The 20865-nt window shown below is 52.2% G+C and overlaps 1 protein-coding gene and 1 pseudogene across 1 annotated transcript; both read left to right on the top strand.

The window, feature by feature from the left end:
• The first annotated feature begins 7461 nt into the window (after nucleotides 1-7461).
• On the top strand, nucleotides 7462-8160 carry LOC149367830 (putative ATP-dependent RNA helicase DDX5). The gene has a single exon (XM_089567423.1). It carries the CDS (start codon nucleotides 7462-7464, stop codon nucleotides 8158-8160), a length of 699 nt encoding a protein of 232 aa, XP_089423549.1.
• Nucleotides 8161-8262: 102 nt separating this feature from the next.
• Nucleotides 8263-9057, top strand: LOC149367829 (putative ATP-dependent RNA helicase DDX5 pseudogene; annotated as a pseudogene).
• Nucleotides 9058-20865: the final 11808 nt, after the last annotated feature.

The following is a 20865-nucleotide window of genomic DNA, read 5'->3' as shown; positions in this document are numbered from 1 at the left end:
TTCGGAGTTTTTAATATGCGATGGTTTGAGAAAATCAGCAATGGAACGAAGTTTTGCGGGATCGGAAAGAACGCCAGCCTCGGAGACTACATTGCCCAAAATATGGAGCTTCCTAGCGGCGAAGCAGCACTTCTTCAAATTCAGTTGAAGGCCAGCAGCACTCAGACAAGTAACGACGCGTTCTAGGCGACGGAGATGGGTAGGAAAGTCCTGAGAGAACACGACAATACCATCAAGGTAGCAAAGGCAGCAGTGGCACTTGAGTCCGCGCGAAATAGTGTCCATCATTACCTCGAATGTCGGAGGTGCGTTACAAACCCAAACGGCATCACGTTGTATTCATATAAGCTGTCTGGGGTGAAAAAAGCTGCTTTCGCGTGGTCAGGGCCCGTCATCGGGGCCTGCCAGTAGCCAGATCGCAAGTCCAAGGATGAGAAGAACTGGGCTCCTCGGAGGCAGTCCAAAGAATCATCGATACGGGGAAGCGGGCAGACGTCTTTGCGAGTAATCCTGTTCAGCTTTCGGTAGTCGGCGCAAAACCGGATGGAGCAATCTTTCTTTTTGACGAGGACCACAAGGGAGGCCCACGGGCTTTGAGAAGTCTGTATGACACCACGCGCAAGCATGTCGGCGACGTGGGTGTCGGTCACTTGGCTCTCCGCGGTCGATACATGATATGGGCGCTGGAGTAAGGGGGCATGCGTACCAGTGTCATATGGGGACGACAATGGACGTGCGGCCCAATGTCGTCTGCGGCAAGTCAAACGACGCACGAAAACGGCGAAGCAGGGTGACGGCCTGATCTAGCTAGGCAGATAAAAGGTTGTCGTCGATGGTGGTCGAAAACAGGGTACGGTAGTCAGGGGCAGGCGGAGGAGAACTAGGGCTAATGGAGTAGACGTGAAGGAGAAGTGTGTCTTCGGGAACTGGATAAGTAGAGGCGGGATTCAATGCTTCAATGCGACCGAGGCGTTCATCACGGAGTAAGAAATACCGGCAAGAAAACGGGTTGAACACGTAAATCGCTCTACAGCCACTGAGGATCGTCACAACTGCGAACGGAAGCAGTAGGCTCTTGCGATGCACTGCAGGCTCCGTCGGATTGAAGAGAAAGGTGCCATCAGGCGCTGCAGGAGAAGACACAGGGATGAGGGCGGATGAGGACGGAGGGATGTCGGTGTCGGAAGCGCCAATCAATTTGGCGGAGCGCAGAGGAACGTCGCACGAAGGTGGGTCACAAAGCGGAGACAGGGCGATGGCAGCACAGGCACAGTCTATCACTGAATGGTGGGTCAAAGGAAAGTCACAGCCTAAAATGGCGTCGTGTGCAGCACAGAAGAACAATGAACTAAATAACGTATAAAACATCTTGAATAGTCCCTCGGGCAGTGCACGTGGCGATGAGGTCAAGGCGCTGCGTAGCTGCGGCGCGGAGGGAAACGACAGAGACGGGCGTAGTGACCTTATTAAGCCGACGACAGAGTGCTTCGCTTAGAACCGACACGGAAGCTCCGATGTCAGCGATCGCAAAAACGGCGATAACTTCGACAAGAGGACTTGTAAAGTTCGTCGAAAGCGGAGTGCTTGCCTCCGGCATTGCGGTTCTTAGTTTTCCTGCGCAGCTGACGGGGGTTGGCAGATCACGGGAGAAAGTGACCGGCGGTGAGGCGAAGGTTACCGGCGTGTGGTGTAAGAGACACGATTCAAAGAGGGGACCGCCGGAGAAGGGCCAGAGAAGGCATGCGCGGGTGCATCGTAGCCCTATGATTGTGCAGGAGCCCGAAAGTAAGGCATTGGCAGCCGCTGGCGACAGAGCCTGGCCACGTGTCCTGGCAGACCACATGCGTAGGAGATAGGACGATTATCCGAGGTGCGCTACGGGTTAATAGCGGGAAGCGAAGCCGAGGCAGCAGTCGGGGGTGGGAGGGGGGGGGGGGCGGCGACAATGCAGTGAAGGCTGGGGAACGAGAATAGGCGTTCACAGAAGGCTAGGCGGCAGGAACGGGATGGCGCCGTGGTTGTACAAGAGCTTCTGCGTATATAGACGGCGCGCTCACCTGCGTGACAGTGAAAGTAGCAGGAAGCGCGCCTGCGGGCGTGAGCGACGCGCTCACCTGCTGGACAGGTGCAGTCAGAGGAATCACCTCAGTGACCTGCTCCTGGATGACTCCGTGCATAGAAGGAGAAACCGCATGTGAGGGCTGGGAGATGGACGGCAAGAGGGAAAGTTGGCGGGCAACCTCTTCCCGAATGAAATCCTTCAGTTCAGATAGCAATGACGGCTGGTCGAGGCCACCAAACGACAAACCAGCGATTGGCTCCACAGGGTTGGAAGGACGGCGGGTGGAAGCGCGTAGCCAAAGCAGTTCGTCATAGCTGAGGCAATGTGTGGTCACCTGGATAACGGTCTGATTATTCGCCAGCACCAACTGGCAGGCGTCGTCCTCGATGCCCTTCATGATGTGGTGAATTTTGTCTGCTTCGGACACCGAGGAGTTGAGACAGTGGCAAAGATCCACAACGTTCTCGATGTAGCGAGTGAATGTCTCGCCGGTTTGCTGGGCGCGACCACGGAGACGTTTTTCGGAGCTAAGCTTGCGCACGGCAGGCCGGCCGATTGCATCTGAAAAGGCAGTTTTAAACGCCGACCACGTCGGAAGGATCGCTTCACGGTTCCTGAACCACTGACGAGCAACATCCGCTAGGTAGAAGATGACCGGCGGCAGTTTAATGGCGTCCACCCAGTTACTATAGCAGCTCACGCGGTCATACGCGGAGAGTCAGTAGTCGACGTCTTCATCGGCGGGGCCACGGAAGAGAGAGGGTCGCGTTGCCTTGTGGTACCCGAACAGGTGATGGTAGTCGGAAGGGTGGGTGAGGTGTGACTGGGTTCGTCGGGCACAGCGGACGCCGGCGGCAATGTTCTGCTGCGAAGTTCCAGGATGGGGATCCAGTCGCTCCTCCACTAAATGTAAGGGGGCTAAGGGGTTCCGGACGAAGACCAGAAGGCAGCTGCAAGGCAGCGATCAAGGCTGCGTCAGCGCGACGTCCAGTCAGTTCAGAAAGGCAGTCCAGCAGAAAGGTATCGTAGATTGATCACAACCGTCTTTGTACTTTTAGGCGGTTGGCTGCATTGGGACCACGCTGGCCTGCTATATTACAATAAATAAAAAATCAAGTAAATATTTACGACTGGGAGTCGAACCCGCGGTGGCGCGCGAACAGATCAGCTTCGCAGGCCGCTGCGCGGATGCACTACGCCATAGAAGCAGTTTTTTTCTGTATTCCATGGAAATATTGCCAAAAAGGAAAATCTGAGCATGCTTATGCAACAAAACACCAGGCTGCTTAATGCGAGCCCATCATACCTCTGCACGGTCCCAACTTCCTAAGCATCAAAATTCTGGGAGGCACACACTTGCATCTATGTAGGGGAACCAGCCATAGGCGGCTCATCTAGGGCAGCCAGAGAAAGTATAGAGGAGGCGCTGGGGCAGCATATACCATCCGCACCGAAGTGCACTGCTCGCGGAGCAAAGATTTCGATGACCGCGGTGATTCGGAGTGGCGGTCTTTCATACAGCTCTTGAAGAGACTATATGCTCTGTGCGATAATCTTTCCTGCTTTTTCTTGCTCGTAATTGGCCACCAATGAGCTCGTGTACGACCTGTCTCTGGTGCATGCATGTTTTTTCTTCACTTAGCTTTCATAAAGGCCACAGACGTTTTCTGAACTTGTATGCATATTTGAAAATAAAGGGGTCTGGTTCGGTAAATAGCGCCATCAGCATAAGTAGATCACATGGCGCAACACAGTTTATCTGAACAGACAAGAAAAGGATACACGCAAGGTGTGCTTTCAATGCCCTCCTTAAGTGTTCGCTGTAATATGTCCCAGAAGAATACAGCATCACCTCACAAAATAAAACAACGCTCAATGGTCTCGACCTATTGCAAAGGCGGCAACTTACCGTCTATGGCACATGCATCTCTTTAGTATGAAGCTATGCCCTGACAGGCAGCTTGGATGGGCGCAATTTAAAGAACGATTTTGCAACAGATGAAATGCACTTTCGCTTAGCACGTTTTAAAACACTTGTCAAGAAACTCCAGAAAAGGTTGCCGATACAAGCGCAAATGAAACAAACTCGGTAAGCACCTTAGTCATCTGCGTTCTAGAAAGGCTATACAGGTAATCTAAAGCCAAGCGCACAGTGAGGAAATTGAATGTGCCAGCAACTTTTTAAGGGATCGGCATAAACACCCCTCACGAGCCTGTCCAGTCGTTGTGAATAGGATAGGTAAATGAGCATTAAGGAGCCTAAAAAACGCAGCTAATAAAAAGGAGTGGTTTGCCGATTTGAAAAAGGAAAAAAAAAACACGAATTAAGGTGATGCACGAGCAAGTGAAGAAGGCCAACTGAACTAGCGTCTAGGGAAAGAAGCAGCTTGTCACGACGCATAGGCTCTCACTAGGAGCGCCATACGAAGGAGGCGAATATCTTTGCATCACCAGCACTTCTTCCTAGTACAATGGAGAATAGGCTGGACATAGGCAAGTTTTGCAAATAAAAAAAAATGTTGCAGACTTGAGCCCGAGAAAACATTGACAGTTCCCTACCCGTCCAAGCCTGGGTTTGTTGCCTCACGGACATTATCTGTGAATCTCAGTAAGCTCCACTTTTGAGAATTTGGTGCAGAGGAACCCCTAGATACTGCAGACCCAGCTTATACCACTAAAGTGACTTGGCCTTGCACCGCAATAACGCAACCAATATCCTTTGTATCTAACCAAATTATGAGCTGCACCTAATACCTCACAAAGTTGTTCACTCAAATGTAATGCCTAAAGTGCACTATTTTTGTCGGAACAAAAGAGGGCGATATCTTCAGCATAGGCTAAACGCTTAATTTCACATTGTGCCCGTAAGAAACCCTTTTTAGTGGTCTTCTCAGAAAAGGTGAAAAAAAAAACATAAACGAAAGAGAGAGCAAAGCAAAGCTTTGCCAGGCTTAACGTAAATTGAAGATAAATGAAAAGGAAGTAAATGTTCCTAAGGAGAATAAAAAAAAAGATTTAAACAGAAAAACAATGCAGTAAAAAAAAGAAACTCAAAAGAAGAGGTAACAAAAGGCACATCACAGTAAAAGTTAGTTACAGGCAGATAGCCCAAGTAGAGCGTGCAGTCCGCGGAATAAATAATAATAATCAAAAAAGAAAAGCGAAGTCATGGCATAGTCACAGTCACAGTAACAGTCAAAACAAAGCACCGAGTGCCCGCCTCAAAGAAAATCAGAAAAGTAAAAACATATTCAAAACAAAAAAAGACAAAACCAAAGTCACAACACAGTCAAGGACACAGTAACAATCACATAGTCAAGGACACAGTCACAGTCATACAGTCAAGCACACTAAACGGACCACTACGAAAGCGCCTGTGCCCCAATAAAGGAGCACGGGGCTCTCCTCTGTGCAGAGCTTGGGGAAGAGAAATTAAAGGAAAGAGAGAAATCAGCTTGAATAATTTGGAATTGTGTTACTTATAAGGTGAATCATTTGAAGGAGAAGAGCACAAGCAGCAGGGTCTCGAAGAATGGAGGGGTAAACAGATGGGGTGATGTCCGATGAGCAAAGAGATTCGAAACGAGAAACTTCCGAACACGCTTCGTGTTATTGTTGTTGTCCTCAGAATAATGGCGCGTATGAACGGGAACACGTTCTCGCGCTCTGCATTTCACGTTGTCTTCTTCGTCCACTAATGTTGCTATGGTTTGGTTTGGTTTATGGGGTTTAACGTCCCAAAGCGACTAAGGCTATGAGAGACGCCGTAGTGGAGGGCTCCGGAAATTTCGACCACCTAACCTAATGTTCGTGCTTTGAGCCACATGGCGGTAATAACAGAAAGATGTGCGCTGGATGCCATCGCGTGGACAACGTTGTGGCAGAAATATGGCACTACAGTAATATGCGTTGTCGTTGACAACATTGCTGCAGAAACGCGGAACTGCAGCATAGGCCGCAGGCGTACGTTAGGTGAATTGGCATTGATGATGAAAAAGTGAACGACGCGCATAACTGGCATTTTGAATCAGTGGAAACCTAAGTCGTGTTCCAGGTGCGTTGTGGTGGTGTCCACCTGCGAAAAACTCTGCTTTGGCACAATATTTTGTGATTAACAGAGCTAAACCACCAACAGTTTCTTTTATTTCGTACGTTGCAATGTAGTAGTTCAGTCATCGGTCACTAACTGCCCTGCACCCTTAGCTTAGTTAAACAATAGGTGTAAGGTGAAAAACAGAAGGTGAGGCAACGCAAGCTGCTGGTATCTGGTTGAATAGGATATAACGGAATCAACAGGGCTTGTAATGTACTGTTGTAAGGTGAAGAAAAGTGCTGGACTGTTAGATTGGAAATGCGTGTACAAAGGAAAGAACATCAAATTGGCAAATCAAAGTGGCAGTCGTGACTGTCGTAAGGCATTAGTTACATGTAATATACACACGGAAACACAAACGGACGAAGCGCATTACTTGAAATAACTGTTAACAATGCAAGAGCGGGGGCTAGTTGCTGCTTCATACTGATCATTGTTAACAGTTATTTTAAGTAATGCGCTTCGTCCGTTTGTGTTTTCGTGTGTCTGTCCCTTGTAGCGCGATTTGATCAGTATGAAGCACCAACTAGCCCCCGCTCTGGCATTGTTAATATGTAATAGCTTCAGAAAGCCTCTGCCCTGTGGATATTTCCTGGGTGATGACATGGCTGACTATGAAAGCAGAAGTAACAGTTGCTTACTCATTCACGGCACGGCGGCTACGACTGCGGAATCGGCTCTTCAAATCTTTTTTTTTTCGAATCGTCTAGCGCTGTTTTCACAACGCCAGCTGAGATTCAGCAATGTCTGAAATCTCTGCTGTAGAAAATCGTTGGGCTATTTTGCGTCTTGCAAAAAAAATCGCTTATTCAAGACAAGAAATAATGATGGACGTTGCGAACCTCTACGGTGCGTCTGGGAATTCTCTTGTGCTGTCATTTACTTCGTTTCTGACGTGTTGGAATGTTTTACTAAAGAACACTATAAAGGAGTTTTCTTGGCGGGAACAACTTAGGATTTTAAGGAAAATAATTATTAGGGCATAGTTGCGTTTGGAAGAAGAACAAAGCTATTTCACCAGCTATTTCGCTAGTTATCTCGTAACTAAATAAGAACCCCCCTGTTCCCGCCAATTCATCCTATGCTTCTGTTTCCTGGTACTTTACTTCGCATGTCTTGAGGCATTGTTGTTCTTAGGAAAAAAAGCTGCAAAAAATAGGGCACAAGACTAATACATCGCTCCGCACTGCACGCAGGCATGAATCCGATATAGAGAAAGAAGACGCCGCCGTGAGCTTGGGGCGGAACCAGCCGAAAGGAACACCAGGCGACCGAAATCCGGGCAAAAAGTTCCAACCTGCCAAAAATGGCGAATCCACCTATTCAGCCTCCGGCCGTCCTGAACGGTGAATTGGTTAATATTCTGCAACAAATAAACGACCTATTGCAAGCTCTTCAAGCTCTGGGTGGTCAGCTCAACGCCTCCAAGGAACACCCCCACCTGTTCGGCGACACAACCCATTCCACCCAGGCCAGGTTCAAGGATCCGAGCGCGCCGAGAGGTGCACGCCACAGCCAGGTGCGCCAAAACCTTCGTCCGCCGAACTGGAACCGCTTGCAGCTACCAGCGTTCGAGAAGAACTTGTACAGGCAGCATTTATCGACGATACAGTGGTCACCCGCCGACGTGGACGCCTACCGTAAGGCGAACGAGATCTTGGTACGAGGGCGCAGTGTCCCAAAGCCCTTGTTCAACATGTATGAAGTTATTTTGCCGGAAGACCTGACGGAAGCCATCCAGGCGCTCGAGTATGGCTCCCTCTCCAGACTCCAGGCCCAGTGCTGGCCAGTGGCCCTCAGCGGCAGGGACCTCCTCGCCATTGTCAAGGACGAACGTGAGGGAAAGGTGCTTGGCTACCTGCTCCCGGCCATCGTTCACCTTCGACACCAGCGACCCACTGAGCCCTGCGAAGGACCAATAGTCCTTGTGCTGGCCGAATCCCGTGAGTCCGTCCAACATGTAGAGAAGGCCGTCCGTCACCTAGAGAGGTACACGCGGCTTTGAGTCACGTGGTTTTTATCAGGTTCCCCGAGGGAACAACAGCTGAAGCAGTTGAAGGAAGGAGCCGCGATTTGCGTCGCTACGCCTGGACGCCTTGTATCCTTCATGGAAGACTGTAAAGTCAACCTACGCCGGTGCACTTATCTAGTGGTGGACGGTGCAGACCGCATGGTGGCTATGGGCTTCGAGAAAGAGCTTCGCGCCATTGCGGACAACATCCGGCCTGATCGCCAGACTCTCATGTGGAATGCCAGTCAGTCGTTAGAAATGGAGCGTGTCGCCGAAGAATTGCTCACAGACCACATCACGGTCACAATCGGACCGTCAAAAGCTTGCCAAGCCCAGAGAGTTGAGCAGATTGTCTTGGTTTGCGAGGAAAATGAAAAGGAGAATGCACTCATCACCCTCTTACAGGACATACTGAGTGAAGAGGGCGACCAGGTCATCGTGTACGTCCTAATGAGGCGGACTGTGGATGATCTATTGCTGAAGATGAATAGCAAGAACTTTCTTGCGGTTGGCATCCACGGCAAGAAGACGGAGGAAGAGAGGACTTGGGCGCTGAGTGCTTTCCGGTTTCGCAAGGTGCCAGTGCTTGTGGCGACTGACGCGGCTGCGCTGGGAATGGACGCCAACGGCGTTCGCTTCGTGGTGAACTACGACTACCCCCGCCACGCAGAGGAGTATGCTCACCGCGTCAATCTAGCCGCTCGCGCCGACGGGACTGGCATAGCGTACACTTTCCTTGCACCCACCGACAACCGCCGTGCCAAGGAATTGGTTTCTCTTTTCTGCGAGACCAACCAGGCTATTCCGCCCGAGCTGTTAAACATTGCCAAAAGGAAGGCGCCTATAGCAACAGCAACTGCGGCCCGCCCCATCCAGAAAGCTATTGGATGACGGGCCTTCCACTGTAAGATGATGGTAGGCTTAGATTTTGAAGATTCTGAAGTGATAGGTAAAAACCATTCCTGCTCATAGTTCACCGTGACCATTCCGCATTTCTTTATTAGTTGTCCTCGAACTTGCCAAGAATGAAGACAAAATTGAAAGAAAACGCAAGCAACCCAGGTATGGATTACTTTGCTCAAAGAAGCCCCTCGTACAGCCAGAATTTGTCGTTGTCACTGACAATGCTAAGCCTGCTGTAAGGGCTGAATGTTATCACATGATCTGAGAACTAAATTTAAGTAGCGGATTATAATTTTCTTTTCAACTTATGTTTATCAAAACTCCACTGACGCGCATAAACTGCCGATTGGAAACAAACTGGAGGGCATAGTGATGATGAGTGGCATCTTACAGCCATTGTGACGATCCACGTTATATATTCAGTGCTCAACACGCACAATATTGTGCTTTGTGGCGCGCTTTTCCTTCCTTATATTGATAGCATTTTTTTTCTAGTAGATGCCTCCAAAATATTGTTAATTTGTTTCCCGTACAGTAATTTATGGATTTAAAGAACCGAAAGTATACACCTTTTCATACATAGCGTGCAAAGCTGCCAAGGCTGGGGAGCGTAATAGGGCTGCTTCTTGCCACAAAAAAATAGTGCACAAAGCTGCTCAAGGGAATAAAATGGCAAATACTGTGAACACAATTATAATAATTATGATTTCATAGGTGGTATCTGAATAGACAAAGTTTATGTATGCTTACAGCTGAATTATTGAAAGTCTCTTCTGGTATCCGTCTTAATTCTTGTCAAGATTTGGGTCTCCGGATATCCGATACTGAGAAAATGGCGTCTCCCTTTTGAACCCTAGGCGCATCGCCTGCTCGCTTGTTTTCGAAGATGTCTTCTGCGAAGTTTTCAAGGCAGTGCAAGCAACTTATCGCCAGTGTCTATGCAGCGACAATGACACACTTCATGGAGAAGACAGTCCTCGAGAGAGAGAGAGAGAGAGAAAAAAAACTTTAGTTGTCAGTAAGAAGGCGGTGGTTCGTGAAATTCTTGACATCGTGAGTGCGGATACTGATGTGTCCGCGTGCACTGTCGCGAAGTACAAGATGGAATGTCTCTCTGGGCGACCGACCTCACCGAAGAAGCGGCCTCGCAAAGTGACTCTGTAAAGCTCGTATTGTGTCAAGCACAACAGCTTTATGCTACACTTTGATAGTTTGAAGATGCATCCTATGTACTCTGAAAAAGAAATTCGAACGCTCGGAAAAATTCTGAAAGCGGTTAATGAAATCCTGCCGCAACTCGGAAAGAGGACGCCGTGGAGACTTGCATGACATCGGCTTCAGTGTTGAGAAAAGAAAACAAAAAACTGGCGCCCATCGAGCGCGACGACGTAATTGTCTGGCGTTGGAGGTACTTCAGAGCCATCAGGAACTCCGGAAACTGGGCAGGTACGGAGCATGCTAAATATTTTAGTGAATTAAATGTTCAGATCTTTTGTAGCGAGAGCTGCACTACGCCAGCCCTTCCAGCCTTGAGCGTGGCACCCCTTCAGCTCCGTGGCGGCGCCGTGGCCTTGAGCCGGTTGGCCACGTGGTGCGGAGCAGCTGCTGCTGCCGGCGGCGCGGCGGATCCACGCCGCTTCTCTCGTGCTCTCTGTCTCTTGTGCTTTAAGGGAAGAGCACGTATTGCATGGGTGTTTCAACCAGGCCATGTCGACCGACATGCAACGATTTGCCGCAACTAGGAAACAACGACGTGCTCAATAAACATAAGCTTTACTAAGAGGACCACCAAGACACACCACCAGCCAAATCAGGCGCAGCCAGGGCTATTGCTTTCGCAACTTACCGGGCTTAACCAAGCTAAGCCTCTGCCAATTTTTTTTTACCGGACTGACGCGGTGGCTCAGTGGTAGTGGTGCTCGGCTGCACGCGCGTTCGATCCACACCGCGGCGGACGCATTTCGATGGAGGAGAAATGCTATAGAGGCTTGTGTACTGTGAGATTTTGGTGTCAGTTAAAGAACCCCACATGGCCGAAATTATCTGGAGCCCTCCACTTCGGCGACCCTCATAATCTGAGTCACTGTGAGACGCTAAACCTCATCACCAAACGGAGTTTTCTTGCGTTTTGAAGTTAGAAGCAGAGAAAGAAATACGCAGACGAGATGATTTTATTTTTACCTTCTATCATTCACATCGTCTCGCACTGCTCGTTGCTGACCATAGAATTCTTAAAAAATTTCCACGCCCGGTTTCGAACCCTAACCCTTGGAAAGTGTTGCACCCCCCTGGCGCGTGCCTCGTACCCCTCCACCACTATGCGAGGCGAAGGGATACAATGTCTTTATATTTTGCTGCCGACTACTTACGTAGCCTTCACTGAATTTCACGCTATGTATGAAACGGAGTGTAGTTGCTGCTGCGTGCTTGCCTTTGATTCTACTTCCAGGTGTGACGAAGTTGTTGCGCAGAGCATTTCACCTGATTACTGCCCCGAGAAAAGGCGAAGCTGATAGTGTTCCCCTTGCTCTTTGGGATAGCGAAACGAAAGGTGCACCGCACGTAACACCTCGCCCAGGCGAGGGAGGGAGAAATTTCATACGTATCACCGAATGTGTGGGCAGTAGCGCAGGGATAGTAATTTCGGAGAGCGCATCTTAGAACACTGGTGCGCTACGAGAGTTCTGTCAGATTCTGTCAGTTCTGTCAGAAAGGGCGCATGGACTGGCCCTTTCGGCGACAAGCTGACTTGCAATAATCAGTAGTCCTTCTGTACGATAAATGCGGACGAGATTAACCCTTAGAGCTGAACAAATAATCTTTCAGGGTCTACTGTTGGTCCGAAGCGAGCAGCATACGGCTGTAACCGTTGGCTCGAATAGAGTAACGGCTCAGAGATGACAAAAAAATTCAGGGGGCACTTTGACTGTCTAAAGTGCGTAGAGGCGAAAGCGTTTTCCGCACCACTTTCAGTGCTTCTGTGGCACTGGTGGAGTCACATGTAATTGAGTACTAATTACTAAGTGATGACAAATCACTAATTAATGGTTAATTACTTATTAATGCCTGAATACTAATTAACTGCTAATTAAGCTTAAGCTTAAGCTTCGCCTTTAGGAGTGGAACGCGACAGCGTATTGTAGCGCTGCCAGGGAGTCCACGGAACGCCACCACCCGTTCGGCGCGATGCCTTGCCGTTTCAACGCAACGGTTTTTGAGGAAAGGAAATGGCGCAGTAAATCTCTGTAATCTCGGTGGACACCTGAACCGCACCGTAGAGGAGCGGAGGAAGTGGGAGTGAAAGAAGAAAGACGAAGATGGCCCGTAATGAAGAAAATGAAAATTGTATTTGAGGAAAGAAAATTACGCAGTAACTGTCTCACATATCTCGGTGGACACCCGTCAAAATTCAGGGGGGGGGGGGGGCACTTTTTTGACCTAAAGTGTGGTCACTGATGTGTGGTTAAGATGTTAAGCTTCGCCTCTAAGAGTGGAACGCGATAGCGTCTTGCAACGCTGCCAGGGAGTCCATAGAACGCCATCGCCCATTCGGTTAGGGTGGCCACCCTAATTCGGTTCTACGCCTCGCTCGTCGGTAAATTGGTTTTTGAGGAAAGGAAATGTATTTCTCTCTCATATCTCGGTGGACACCTAAACCTCGCCGGAAGGGAAGGGAGGAGGATGGCAGTGAGCGAAGACACCGTATTCACTAGACGTGCCTTTGTTCATTCCAAACCATCGAGCTGGCATGGCGGAGTGGATAGCATGCTCGTCTCGCACTCCGAAGACCGGGGTTCGATTCCCGAGCTCGACCAATTTCTTACTAGGTTTTATTTATTTATATGGCTTGACTAGAACAGTTAATTAGGCTAATTAGGTAATTAAGCAATTAACTAAGCTCAGTCCCACTTACTTGGAGCATCACTATATGGTCCCTTCAATTGGTTGCATGGTTACTAGCCAAAGTACAATTGGCCCCGTTTGAAATTGGCGCACTGTGACGTCACGACCGTTTCGACCAACTGAAAAGCGTGACATTCGCTGTCGACAACTGCTGCTTACAACGATGAGACATTAAAGGCTTTCGCCTTAAAACATCCATGCGCCTTGCGGTTGTAGGAGGGCGTTTATTATGTGACATCGGACAGATCGAGCTGCGATAACTGACCTTGCAGCGTATTCAGGCGTAGCCAGTACCAATAGAGTGGGGCAACTTCCTCGTCCTCAGGAGCAGTGTAGCGTCGACGCATGAGGGTAACGGAAACCGTAAGAACTGGTGCAGTATTTCATTTATTTATTTATTACAGGCTGGTTAGCTGGCTGACTATCGTGCTCCGTTTTTCACCTGCCCCTGGCCTGGTCCAGGGCCTTGCCCGCCCCTGGATTTACACTCCATCGCGTCAGGAAGACATCCGCACCACGTGGACACCATTCGCATCACGGCCCGCTGTCGAGCTGGCGCTCCAAGCGCCTCCAAAAATCTGCTGCGGCGCGGCGCCTCACTAACCCTAACGCGCCGCGCCTGCACCTCTGGCATGCAGCGTCTCAACAAGCCCCTGAAGCCGAGACCCACCCATACCTCGCCGGTGTCAACTTCTTCCGACGCGGCCACCGCGGGGCCTACTCCAACCACGCTTACAGCCATGTCTCAACCGGCTGCGTTCAACACCGGCCACACCACCGCGCCCATTCCCGTCGCGTTCACCGACGCTGGGAGCTCCGAATCGACAGCCGCAACGCAGCCGGCAGCGTTCGTCACCGCCGCGGCGTCCACTGCTGGCCGACTCCACGCATTAAGGGAAGCCAAGAGCTTCGGGCCCACAGACGCATCGCAGTCGACTGCGTTCGTCGCCGCCGCCAGTGCCGCCGCACCTACTCGGACCACACTTCCCGCTGACAGCAAGTCCAGCACCTTGGTACCTGTGTCGCAGATTGCGGCTCAGGCTGACGACACAGCAGACATGGACCTTACGGCGACCCCGGTCGACGGCCCCTGCGGTCGGCTGGACCACCATCGGTGCCTGCTGTAAGCATGCCTCCGCCACCCGGCCCCGCACCGAGCTCATCACAGTTGCCATCCAGCTTCCCCCTGGCACCCTCAACCCCAAGATACCGCTCTACGACGTCCTCGCCGCAGTCGTCTCCGCTGCACAACTGTCCTCCGAGAGCAGTGCGGAGATTACCCTTCAGGCCAAGCCAGCCCAAAGCCTCGTCTTTTTAAAAACTCATTCCCCTCTCACCGCCCACCTCCTGCTTTCTATCACGCATCTTCAGCTTCACGGTAAGCCTATCACCATTAAAACATATGCCCCTAATCCTCCCATCTCATGCCTCGGCGTCATCCATAACGTCGGTGGCCACTTCACCCCTGATGACCTCATGCATGATATCGAATCATTCAAAACCGATATTCTTGCTGCTCGTATGATGGGAACCACTCCATCGGTGCTCATAACTTTCGCTGGAACCGTAATACCCCACTTTGTGTATTTCAAACGCGTTGCCTTCCGGTGCCGTCCCCATAAGCCTAAGTCTCCCACCTGCACCCGTTGTCTCGCTCTTGGACACCGCGCCCACCAGTGTCCACAGCACAGCGGTCCGGCAAAGTGCCGTCGCTGTGCTGCTCCTCTACCCGCAGACCCTTCCGCTCATGTATGTGCCCAGCCCTGGTGCGTTCATTGCCAGGTAAACACCCACCCCTCCCTCGACCCCACTTGCCCCTTTCTCCTCGGTAAACAACGCGAGTGTGCCAAAGCTGCGTACCTACGACGCCTAGCTTTGCGCCGGGCCACGCAACCCACCCCCTCCTCCTCCTCCTCTAATCATGAACCTCTGTCAGCTCCGGTCACGTCACCACCAGGCTCCTACGCCGCCAAAGTTAAATGCTCCTCGGTTCCAGCGTCCCTTTCCAGCGTCTCTTCCACTGCACCACCCTCTCCATCCCTGACTGACGAGAGCCGCTCCTTCGACCTCCGGCTCGCTATGCTGGAACGCCAGCAGCGAGAGCAACAGCGCATTTCCCACGACCTACAACAAAAGATCCACGCCTTGACCCAAACCCTCCAGACAACCACCTCCTCTCTTACCTCCCAGCTGACCAAGCTAATTGAGCACCTTGCCACACTCACCACTCCCTCCTCCACCGCCCAGGTCGTCCCTTTGGCTGATCTTCTCGAAACCACCACACAGGCACACCACACTCGCTTGGTTCAGCTAGAGACATCGGTTCTGCAGATTCTTACCACCCTCCAAGCACAATCGAAACAATTAGAATCCTTCACTTCTACGCTCCAATCCCTGCATAAGTCACTGCCCCGGCCAAAAAGAAGGAACGCGTACCCTCACGAAGTTCTACCTCTACACTATCATAATGGCTTTTGGCGAGGACCTCGAGATTGTGCAGTGGAACTGCCGAAATCTGTGCCATAATAAGACCCCCCTCCACCAGTATCTACTCGCCCGCCCCTCCCTGCCCCATTTTCTCCTTCTCCAGGAAACCCGGACGGCCCGCACTGTCCCAGGCTACCGCGCCTACCATGCCACTACGGCCACACCACTTGCGTCTATTTATGTACGTAGCGACGGCTCGTGGAGCCACTTGATATCCCCTCCGTCCTTCTTAAATATTGTGGTGGAGTGCGCTGGGTACATCGCCCTGGAATATGTCGCACACCCCTCCTAACACCGAGGACCCCAGACCTCTCCCTATCGACACGCCAGTGCATCGGGTCAGTCGCGGCAATCTAGGACTGCCCCCTGAGCATAGGCTGTTGGAGACTACCTCGGCACCTGGCCGGCTGCCTCCTGAGCTCAGGCCATTTGACACTACCTCGGCGCCTGCCCCTCAACCAGTCATGCAAGGCGCCGCGTACTAAACCCTCCAAAACCCACGGCTACCAAAATCCTTTCACGGGACTCAGCTGGAGGACGTGGAAGATTGGCTCCTCCAGTTTGAACGGGTCGCCGCATTTAACCAGTGGGATGACGCCGCCAAACTGAGGAACGTTTTCTTCAGCTTGGAGGACGGTGCTCGGACGTGGTACGAAAACCGTGAGGACGCTCTTTTGTCATGGCATGAGTTCCGACGTCAATTGCTCGCCACGTATGTCAGCGCTGATCGTCGGGAGCGAGCTGAACGCGCCCTACAGTCCCGCATGCAGATGCCCAATGAAACGGTTACCATGTACGTCGAAGACATGACGCGTCTCTTCCGGCGGGCTGACCCAGCCATGTCGGAAGCCAAAAAGCTGCGCCACCTAATGCGTGGTGTGAAAGAACAGCTTTTCGCCGGCCTTGTGCGCAGCCCCCCAAGCACTGTTGCCGAGTTTCTAGCAGAGGCTGTCACGATGGAGCAGGTTCTCCGGCAGCGTTCCACCGCGTACGACCGGCCAGTCCTTGCTGCTTCTATTACGGAGCCTCTCCCGGCGTTCAACACCAATACCGACTTCCTCCGTGACATGATCCGCACTGTCGTCCGTGAGGAGCTGCAGAAGATCTGTGGTACGTCGCAGACCACGGCCAGCTCCTTTATGGGCGTTATCCGCGACGAGGTGCAGCAGGCTGTCAGGCCACAGTTACTACGCGGCGAACCACAGCCAGTACACCCAGATTACTACCGCCCGACGTACGCTGAAGCTCTGCGACGCCCTGCCCCGACTCCAGCGGCATTTACACAGCCTATCCAGACGGACTACTGCCGCCCGACGTATGCTGACGCTTTACGACGCCCTCCCCCAAATGCAACGGCGTTTGTTCAAGCCCATCACGACGTCCCGCTACCCTCCGTGCAGCCAGTGCAGCACATCCCGAGTGACCGACGATCCCTGCGCAGAGCGGACGTCTGGCGTGGCCCAGACCGACGACGTTTGTGTTTCCATTGTGGGGAGCCCGGTCACCTGTTCCGGCGGTGCCCATATCGTGAACTTGGCCTGCAGGGTTTTTCCCCCGATGCGCCAAGACCCCGATTTGGTCAACGGCCCCCTGCGATTGAAGAGTACGTGACGCAGCAACCCCTGTGGTCCACGGCGCGCCGTCAGTCCCGATCGCCGTCCCCTCGCCGGTCATCATTTTCACCGAATCCGCAGAACTTTTCGCGAGCGACAGCGGACCGCTCGCCCAGTCCTCGCCGGGAAAACTGAAGACAGCGACCTCCGGGGGCGTGGTCGCTGGATATCGATGCTGTAAGGACCCCCTGACGACGCCGACATTCGACGATAGAGCTTTGTCGACGTCGACGACAGCAGGTGACCTAAAGGAGCGATTCTCACTCGACATACCCGTGCTTCTCGACGGTCACAGCATTAGCGCGTTGGTGGACACAGGAGCAGAGTTTTCAATTATTAGTGGCAAATTGGCAGCGCTTCTGAAGAAAGTCACGACTCCCTGCTCTGGCATGCAGATCCGGACGGCGGGGGGCCATATCATTACTCCGCTTGGACAGTGCACGGCTAGGGTCCAGATCATCGATTCGACGTTCGTAGTGAGCTGCCTGGTGCTCCGTGACTGTTCTCGTGACCTGATTTTGGGCGTAGATTTTCTCCGTGAGAATGGTGCCGTTATCGACCTGCGGAACAGAACCGTTACGTTTTCTAGAGCGAAAGCCGACGACACCTCCGATGTTCGTCAACGCAGCTCCGCCCTTCGTATTTCCACTGAGAGTGTTTTGATCCCGCCGCGCGCCAGTGTTTTTGCAAGAGTTGAATGCGATGATAGGCTACGTGATGGACCTGCAGTCGCCGAGGGTAACCTTTCCTTGCTACTGACACACGCATTTGCTCGGCCCGAAGCCTTGTCCACCTCCATAACGGTCGGTCGGAGCTCCTGATTACTAATTTTACCAACGAACCTCGTCGCCTTTTCCGAGCTACTGCCATAGCGTGGGCCGACCAATTGGCAGATGTTACTGAGTGTTTTGCGTCCGAGGGCATGGTACAACCGGAGACGTCCCTGGATCGCATCGATATTAGCTCTGGGCTATCAGCGACTCAACAGCGCGACCTACGCGCCCTACTGCTTCAATACCAAACCTGCTTCGCATCCTCCTCGAAAGTGCGGCAAACGGCGGTCACAAAGCATCGAATCATCACTTCCGATGATGCTCGCCCCATACGACAGCAGCCGTACCGCATTTCCCCGAAGGAACGCGACGCCATCCAAACGCAGGTGAAGGAGATGCTTACAGACGGCATAATTCAGCCTTCTAAGAGCCCGTGGTCGTCGCCTGTTGTTCTGGTAAAGAAGAAGGATGGGACTTTGCGCTTTTGCGTCGATTACCGTAAGCTGAACGCCATAACGAAAAAGGACGTCTACCCGCTGCCTCGCATCGACGACTCACTCGACAGACTTCGCCGCGCCAAGTATTTTTCATCGATCGACCTAAAGAGCGGATATTGGCAGATTGAGGTTGATGAACGTGACCGCGAAAAAACTGCCTTCATCACACCCGACGGCCTATATGAATTTAAGGTGTTGCCCTTCGGCCTTTGTTCAGCGCCTGCGACGTTTCAGCGCATGATGGACACTGTCCTGGCTGGCCTCAAATGGCAAACCTGTTTAGTTTATCTAGATGACGTGGTGGTGTTTTCAGAAACCTTCGACCAACACCTTGAACGACTGCGGACCGTGCTGGATGCCCTGCGGTTGGCCGACTTGACACTTAAACCCGAGAAGTGCCACTTTGGCTACAAAGAGCTCAAGTTTCTTGGCCATGTTGTGAGCGCCGACGGTGTAAAACCCGACCCCGAGAAAACTGCCGCCGTAGCCCAGTTTCCCCGTCCTACTACAAAGAAAGCGCTCAAGCGCTTCTTGGGTTTGTGCGCCTACTACCGCCGTTTTATCGCAGACTTCTCCAACATCGCTGAACCTTTGACCCGCTTAACGCGTGAAGATACACCGTTCGTCTGGACTGCCGCGCAAGAGGCTGCTTTCACAGAGCTGCGACGACGGCTGCACACTACCCCTGTGCTTGCTCACTTTGATGAGGAGGCTGATACCGAGATACACACCGACGCTAGCAATATTGGGCTTGGTGCCGTCCTCGTTCAGCATCAAGAAGGCGTGGAACGTGTGATCGCGTATGCGAGTCGCACACTCTCGCGCACCGAAATCAACTATTCCACCTCAGAAAAGGAGTGACACGCCGTCATCTGGGCCACGATGAAATTTCGGCCCTATATCTACGGTCGCCCTTTCAAAGTCGTCACAGACCACCATTCCTTGTGCTGGCTGACCAATCTCCGGGACCCATCAGGCCGCCTGGCACGCTGGAGCCTTCGCCTTCAGGAATTTGATTATACAATTGTCTATAAGTCCGGACGTAAACACGAAGATGCCGACACGCTCTCGCGCGCACCCGTTGAGCAAGCTGATGACAGCGCAGAGGACGACCATCGTTTCCTAGGTGTGGTCAGCAGTTCGGACTTGGTGGCAAGGCAGCGTGCTGACGCTGACCTGCGGTCTGTCATGGATCACCTAGAGGGCCATGCTTCCAACGTACCTCGACCCTTTTCCCGCCACCTGTCCTCTTTTTGTATTCGCAATGGCGTACTCTACAAGAAAAACTCACGTAACGGTGACCGGACCTACCTCCTAGTCGTGCCATCAGACCTCCACGACGACATCCTTTCAGCGTGTCATGATGAGCCCACATCTGGCCACTTGGGATTTGCACGCACGCTCGCCCGAGTGCGTCAGGCCTATTATTGGCCTAAACTTGCAGCGACCATCCATCGCTACGTCAGAGGTTGCCGTGAGTGCCAGCGTCGTAAGTCGCCACCGCTAAAGCCTGCAGGTTTGCTCCATCCAATTGAACCACCTCGCACACCTTTTGACCAAGTCGGCATTGATCTTCTGGGCCCATTTCCTGTGTCAGCATCTGGCAATAAGTGGATTATAGTTGCGACTGATTATTTGACGCGCTATGCGGAAACCAAGGCGGTGCCGCGCAGTACATCCTCTGAAATCGCGCATTTCTTCATACACCACATCGTTTTACGACACGGCGCCCCGTCTTCCGTAATCACCGACAGAGGCACTGCGTTTACTGCACAGCTCTTGCACGAGGTGTTCCAGCTGAGTCACACGACCCACCGCAAGACTACTGCATACCACCCGCAGTCAAACGGGCTCACGGAGCGCCTCAACAAAACCTTAGTGGACATGCTCGCCATGTACGTCGATGTACAGCACAAGACCTGGGACGAGATCCTCCCATACGTGACGTTTGCCTATAACACGGCGCTTCAGGAAACGACTCGCTTTACGCCGTTTCGCCTCGTCTATGGGCGTGACGTACAGACAATGCTCGACGCCATGCTTCCGTGCGCCCCTGACGACCAGGAGCTCACGTCGGACGCTGAGGGGTTTACCCGGCACGCAGAGGAAGCCCGGCAACTGGCCCGTATGCACATCCGACGGCAGCAGGCCACGGATGCACAACGCTACAACCAACGACATCGACACGTAGAGTACCACCCCGACGACAAAGTGTGGGTATGGACCCCAGTACGTCGCCCAGGCCTGTCGGAGAAGCTCCTGAGCCGCTACTTTGGACCGTACACAGTGTTGCGCCGTATCACGGATGTGACGTATGAAGTCCTCCCCGATGGCACTCTACCGAGTTCGGGCCGTCGACCTCAGCCTGAGGTCGTTCACGTACTGCGCATGAAGCCTTACTGTACGCAGTAAGGGACGTAGCCTCTTCCGCGTGTTCTTTTTATTAGTGCCTGCAGCCGTTGAGCGGCATGTGACCGTTTGTTCACTTGCTTACTTCCTCCCGTTCACTCAATGTGCGCCCAC

The sequence above is a fragment of the Amblyomma mixtum genome, chromosome 1, assembly GCF_055824585.1.
Source record: "Amblyomma mixtum isolate Tamu chromosome 1, ASM5582458v1, whole genome shotgun sequence".
NCBI classification, from domain to species: domain Eukaryota; kingdom Metazoa; phylum Arthropoda; class Arachnida; order Ixodida; family Ixodidae; genus Amblyomma; species Amblyomma mixtum.
This window is presented reverse-complemented; position numbering and strand designations above follow the sequence as displayed.